At 48.7% G+C, this 7,068-nt stretch overlaps 1 protein-coding gene across 1 annotated transcript; it reads left to right on the top strand.

Annotated features, from left to right (window-relative positions):
* Positions 1-2,446: 2,446 nt before the first annotated feature.
* Positions 2,447-6,623, top strand: NOCT (nocturnin). Its single transcript, XM_085313237.1, has 2 exons — positions 2,447-3,389; positions 4,502-6,623. Exons 1-2 carry the CDS (start codon positions 3,128-3,130, stop codon positions 5,335-5,337), a joined length of 1,098 nt encoding a protein of 365 aa, XP_085169363.1. The 5' UTR covers positions 2,447-3,127; the 3' UTR covers positions 5,338-6,623.
* Positions 6,624-7,068: the final 445 nt, after the last annotated feature.

The raw sequence follows: 7,068 nt of genomic DNA, 5'->3' as shown, positions 1-7,068 counted from the left end.
GGAGATTAAAAGAGGGCAAAAATGGAGTGCTGGTCACCTTATTTGAAAAGGTAAGGGCTCTGGCCCAGATGCCTCTAGCCATCTCCAGCTAATGAAGTCTAACTGCTTGTGGACAGAGATCTAGAAGTTTCTTTCTCATGCTACTGCTGGATGACACAAGAAACCTTGAACTTTACAGCTTACTTTTTGGAAGGTTAATGGATAGTTTAATTTCTTCCCTCACTCCTACCCTTGTTGAGAGAAAGGCTTTTGTATATTCAGCACCATGAGTAATTGGTGGTTCCCTATTGCAACATGGTGCCAAGGGATTGCTTGTAGGTTCACCCTGAGCACCAAGCTGCAAGCCCAGGAGGATGCTCCTCCACAGTATGGGCACTAGCCCTTACCCCAGCAAGCTGCAGGTCAGCTAACTTAAATGTGTAAGGATTTTCAGACTATGGCTTTGCCTTCCTCACTGCCACAGGAAAGGTTAACATTGCAGAAGTGGTAGAGAGTTGTGTTTTGGAGTTCAGGTTGCTGGTCTGCCCCCTCTTCTGCAGGAAGATTCAGCCTTTGTGATGGTTTTGGGGTGGCAGGAGGATGTTGGGGGGAGCTAATGCAGCTCATCGAGTGATCTTAAGTGAGTCTTCTTGCAGGAGTCCCTGCTCGCCAAAGGACTCTGCTTATCACCAACCGGAGAGCATCTGATCTACAGCACTGGTGCTCTTCCACCCAGCCTTCCCGGGGATCTCTTGAAAGACGAGAAGCTCTTTCTCTGCCTGAAGCACTACCAGCTTTAAGAGCCGTCTGATCCCTGCTGCAGCTGGACCTAGCACACTCGAGCGGACTAGGTTATGCCTACCTCTCCAGAGAGTGCCAGCAGCCCTGTGCTCGGGGAAGCCCTGTGTGACTTGAGGGAAGACGGGGTTGGGGCAGTGCTGTGGCCTTGTTCAGAGATTAGCAGGTGCATGGCTGAGCTTAGACGTGTAGATGTTTGTCCTGTAACACAGCTAAGCTGCTTAGAGCTTTAATGTGGGCTTTTGGCTTGAGGTTTCATTGCACCTAGCAATTGTCCCTGTGGTGAGCTTGTTCCTTCTGAAGGGTTTTTTTTTTTTTTTTTCCTTTCCCCCTCCCCCACCTCCTCCCCTCCACTTTTGTTTCAGGCAAATTAATAAACAGCCAAAGCTTGAAGATGCAGTGTTTAACTGGGGGCTGTAACACACACCTCACATATTGGAGTGAGGAGCAGGTGAGGAGCTCCCTGTGGCTTCCTTCAGCTCTATTGATTTGTCAGGGGCTGTCCTGTGTGGCTGCCCTGCTCTTCTGGGGCTGTGTAAACCTGCCCTTGACGTAACCAGCACCTTACCTACGTAATGGGTACAGAGCATGCCCCTGCTCTGGCAGCTGCACTGGCTCCTGTTTGTGGATTTTGGTGTTTGTGCCAGTTTTCCTGCCTAAAACCAGCATTTCTTCTACTTTAGCCACATGTAGCTTCTTGACAGTAATCCAAAACTGCCAAAATTTCAAGAACTGGAATGCCTTACGCCAGCATCTCCTAGGAGGATACTCGTGCTTGTGAGCCTGAGCTCATGTTTCAGCTTGAGGAACTTTGCATTTTGCCTAGTGAGCGGGCCTGGGGTGGGAGGGGAAAGACATCCTGCTTTCCCTACCAATTCCTGCTCTAAGACTTCCTTAGAACAGTTTAAAGGCACTACTCCATTGACTTGCACATCTTAAACACTGAAATATATATTTGAACCACAATATTCCAATTAAAGGCTTTAAAAGCATCTAGTTTCCTAAAGGTGGGGATATGACAGTCTCTAGCTTCAGGTTTCCTWTTCTCCTTCGGTCCTAAATATGTTTTTTGAACTGTTAGGACTTTTATCTTGCCCTCTAGGCAAACCTGTTGCTATCCTATATCTCTCACCAGCTTTTATGACTGATAATGCTGTAGCCTAAGCTAGTGAGGGCCAAATGCCCAAGTGCTGGCGGGGGGACCTTAAGCCTGGCATGAGATGCATGTGCAAAGAGACAGGCTCTTCCCTTCTGAAGTGTTGCAGAGGCGCAGATGAACATGTTACAGCTGTGGGTTGCAGCGATGCGAGTGCTCACAGTTTGGGGTTTTTTTTGGGTGAGGTTGTCTGTTGTTGTTTTTCATACTTACCTTTTGGAAAAAGCATTTGGGGTAAATAAATTATAACTACAACACAGCCCCATCAAAGCTGTCCCTTGTGCACGTGGCTTGCTGCAGGCGGTGGCTTTCCTGCCCCTACTTGCCTGAAGACTCAGTTCATGTTCGAGTTGCTTGGGTGCAGCGAGGCTGGAGCTGGCCGCAGGGGCTGGAGTGGGGCAGCGGCGCTGGGGGCTCCTGCGGGATGGAGAGTCCCCAGGGCTGCGGTGGGATGGGGGCGGCAGTGGCCACCTCCTGCTGGGGGGCCGGGAGTAAGGGGCTGTGCTGGGGGACGCGAGGTGAGAGGTGCAGCCGAGGGGGGACAGCTGGTACCCGCAGGGGAGTGAGGTCAGGGGCCCCCTAAGCCCATGGGAACGTCCTGCTGCTCAGCTTTCACGGAAGYGTGGCCGAGTTAAGGACAAGTTAACTCCCAGCAGGAGGTTGCTATTAAATATTAACCTGAGGGAACAAGTCATCCCGCTTGCTTTGGCGCTCTGCAAGCCTGTAGGTGTCCAAAATGGCACGGCCCAGGACCTGCACCTAAGGGCAGCCTCTGGTAAAGGCAAACGATGAGCAGGTGGCGTTCATTTACCTGCCTGGCCCTCCTTAGTGAGGAGAGGGAGGAAAAAAAGTACTCTTTATTCTAATTTCTGCATGCATTGTAGAAAATAATCGTAGCCTTGCTATTCTGAATGAAGGATTTCTTTGCTCTCAGAAAAAAAGCCTGCATGATGCCTTAAASAAGGCAATTTTTCTGCTGCAGAGGCTAGCTGCGTCTGCTAATAAGCAGAGCGCTATGATGGCRCTGGGCTGAATTAATCCCATCTCTGCGTTCGTGTCATTGCATCTCCGACTCRGGCAGGAGCCCCTGCGCAGAGCCGTGAATCGCTTGTGCTGCAGCAAGCTCCCCGTGAGCGCTGGGAGAAGTCGGGGTGGACATTTCTAACAGCAGTTTTTCCCTCTGCAGGCTGTTCCATGGGAAACAGCAGCAGCCGGCTCTACAGCGCGCTCGCCAAGACGCTGAGCAGCAGCGCCGTGCCCCAGCACCGGGACTGCTTGGGGCAGCCCGACGCGGCGCAGCTGGACCCCATCGACCCCAAGGACCTGCTGGAGGAATGCCAGATGGTCCTGCAGAAGCGGCCGCCCCGGTTTCAGCGGGACTTTGTGGACCTGAAGGCAAGCGCCACCAGTAGCCACCGGCCCATTCGGGTCATGCAGTGGAACATCCTTGCCCAAGGTGGGAGCCGCCTGCGAGCTCGAGTCGTAACCTTGCGGTTAGCGGGGGAAACCTTTTCCGCACTTAAAATAGCGACTTCCATCCTGCTGCAAAGGAAAAAGGTTTCTTTTACAACAGTGAAGCCAAACGTAGCCCTGAATCCCTGTTGTAAGTGCACGTGCTGTACCCAAAACACTGGTGCCCATCACTTTTAGATAGTTCTTAACCTAGAGAAAATAGGTTGTCCTTCTGTAAGTCTTTTTAATGCTTCTCTGCTCATTTTTTTCTCGTAACATATTGGTGAACGATTCAACCATTCGGATCTGTTATGGGAATTTTTAATTCTTTACACCTCAAAATAACTTGTTACTGGCTCTGAGCCCTACAGTCAGGACTGTAAGGTGAGACTGTTGTTAAGTCAACTTTATCTTTTTGGTGGGGGGAAATCCCCCACTTAAAGACTGTTGTAACACCCTGCTTACATAACTCCTGTAATACTGTGTTTCTTCTTAGTTAAGCTGTGGCAACCACATGTAGAAGGACTTGCCAAAGTGTAGTAACTTTTGGAAAGAGGGAGGGGTCTAAGTAAACGTGTAGTTAGTAAAGTAATTTAACCTTCTTTGGAGGGACTTCACTGTTCTGAAAATGGTTTCTCTTTGGCTAGCATGAGCAGCCTTAAAGTCACAATTATTCCTGCAAATCCCATCTCCTGTGTGTAAACTAATGTACCCACRCTTCACAGGGAAAGCAAAGTGTGTTGCAAAAGGCTTATGCTGCTTTGCATTGTAACTTCCGGCCCTGTGGAAAAAGGGGGCGAGCACAGGGCTGTTACTCTCTCGTGACTGTGTGGAATAAAACTTGGTGATTGAGCGGGGCCATTCTGGTAGCAGTGGCGTCTTGGAGCAGGACTTTCAGGATGGCACAAACCCCCGAGGGCAGTAACAGAGCAGCCAGCTCATTCCCGTGTGCCCTGAGCACCCRGAAACCGTGTGGCAGCAGCAGCAGTGCTGGGCTGCAAGCGGTCACCGGCTGCTGGGAGCAGAGCCGTGCCTCTGGCACCTGCAAAGCCTGGAGGAAGACAGCCTGGCTTAGCTACTGACACCTTCTCTTTTTCTCTCCCCTGCCAATTTCAGCCCTCGGAGAAGGCAAAGACAACTTTGTTCAGTGCCCCATGGAAGCTCTGAAATGGGAAGAAAGGAAGTGCCTCATCCTGGAGGAAATCCTCGCGTACAAACCCGATATCTTGTGCCTGCAAGAAGTCGACCACTACTTTGACACCTTTGAGCCACTCCTCAGCCGGCTGGGCTACCAGTGTACCTTCTTCCCGAAGCCGTGGTCCCCGTGCCTAGACGTGGAGCAGAACAACGGGCCGGATGGCTGCGCCTTGTTTTTCCTCAAAGACCGCTTCGAGCTCATCAACAGCGCTAATATTCGGCTAACTGCAATGAAGCTGAAAACCAACCAAGTGGCCATAGCTCAGACACTGAAGTGTTATGAAACTGGAAGACTGTTCTGCATTGCCGTCACTCACCTGAAAGCCCGTACTGGCTGGGAGAGGTTTCGGTCTGCGCAAGGCTGCGATCTTCTCCAGAACCTGAAGAATATTACCCAAGGAGCAAAGATCCCTCTGATAATCTGCGGAGACTTCAACGCGGAGCCAACTGAAGAAGTCTACAAAGAATTTTCCAACTCCAGCCTCAATTTAAACAGTGCGTACAAGCTGCTGAGCCCCGACGGGCAGTCGGAGCCGCCGTACACCACCTGGAAGATCCGGCCCTCGGGAGAGTGCCGGCACACGCTGGATTACATCTGGTATTCGCAGCATGCCTTGAACGTGAACTCGGCTCTGGACTTGCTGACTGAAGAGCAAATTGGACCCAACAGGCTGCCATCGTTCAATTACCCTTCAGATCACCTGTCCTTGGTGTGTGACTTTAGCTTTAATCAAGACCCTGACAGACTGTTATAATTTTCTGGAATGCCACCTGGTATTGCAGTGTCTTAATTCACCACTTTTCTTTAAAGAAAACATTGGAAGCTGGAAACTATTTAAGGATGAGGAAATACGGTTGACTGAGTACTGTTTTCAGGCAATTTGGAATTAACACTTGCCATGCAGAGCTTGTTAATCTGAAGCCTCCACGGGAGGAAGGAAGGAAGGAGGAGGTAGTGCCCTTGTTGTGTGTGTTCTTGCCRTGTCAGGGTTTGGAAGTTGGAAGGAAAGTAAGTTTCTCCTTTCGCTAACCCCTGTGTCTAAGGCTTTCATCCTCTAATGAATATGGAGGCTGTCAGTATTTAAATTAAAAAATCACTTATGTAAAACAACTTGCCCTGACAGCATGCTTATTTTATTTATTTCATGTTAAGCTTGTGCAAGTACCAAAGGAAATGAAGCTTGACAACTTTTTTTTTTAATTTTTTGCAGTATGAAGAAAGATAAATGTGTTTTAGACATGAAGAAATCTAAGCTCATACTAGCATTTTTTTTTATGACTTGAGATAAAAATTCTTTTAAAAAGAAATGGATAGTCATTTCCCAAAGCGTAGTATGAGGAAAGCCCCCTCCCATATAAGAGCAGRTGAGGAAATGGAGGCTTACGACAGTACATCATCTAGTTATATCCTCACATTTCCAGAAGAATGTGCATGTGTCTAGTATACACATACAGCCCATAGTATACATAGTAACTGGTACCTTGTTTCTTCTGTACTTCCCTTCAGTGGACACACCTAACCAGAGTGAATTTTCTTGTCTGYTTCCAGTCTTACTTTTCTGAATATTTTGAATTTGTAGTTTTGTCAGTCTTCCTGCTTCAGTAAAGGGCCAATCTTCATGTTGTAAAACTTTTTTTATTGATCTTCAGAATCTAATGCTACACTGGAACCTGTTAGAAAATGACATTAATTTATTGCAAGAAGCTGGTGATCCTGTGTCTGACTTGAAATCGTAGAGCAGCTGTGTTTGGGAGCACCCCCAGGTCCTGCCAAAGTGCGCGGGCTGCACCAGCGCTGGCAGCAGAGCGACTTGCGGGTGGAGGGGTGCTCTGTGCCGTGGCGGAGGCCTCGGCCGTACGGACTGCGGACAGGGCGCTACGCAGGAGAAGGGGGAAGAGAGGAGAGTGCTCGGAGCAGCGCTGGTGTTAGACAGCTGGGGGGGATGAGGCAGAGCGAATAAAGCAGTACTTCCATGTAAGGTGAGGCCCGTAGTAACTAAGTGTTCCCAGGTGTTTGTTAATAAAAGTATTTTAAAAGAAAGTGATGTTTCTACTGTTGTTTTATTTCTGTTTCCTAAGTAGTTAATCTGTCTCAACTAGCAACTGATTTAGCCTCATATTAGGGGTGATACCACCTATGGACTACCTCTTCCAGACCTTTTTCCAACCCTCCTGTCCTAGTCTTTTAACAGATTGTCATGGCTGCTTTTCTTTCATGGCAAGTTTTTTTTTTTTTTTTTTTTTTTTTTTTTTTTTTGGGGGTTCCCCTCCCCCAACTTGTATGCCCAGATTTTCCTATACCTGCAGGGAAAGGGGTTACCTTTAGAGAAGTTAAGCTGCTTTCTCTAGCAGCTGAAGATGAAGCCTAGACTTTAAATTACCACGTAAGTATTTCTAATAGTTCCCTGGAGTTACAAACTGGGCCCAAATCCATCCCCAAATTACCTCCCAGTGCATATGTATTGCTCCCTGAGGGGGCTGCTGGA

Source organism: Rhea americana, unplaced genomic scaffold (assembly GCF_003343005.1).
Source record: "Rhea americana isolate MKP2758 unplaced genomic scaffold, rheAme1 scaffold_38, whole genome shotgun sequence".
Classification (NCBI taxonomy): Eukaryota; Metazoa; Chordata; class Aves; order Rheiformes; family Rheidae; genus Rhea; species Rhea americana.
This window is presented reverse-complemented; position numbering and strand designations above follow the sequence as displayed.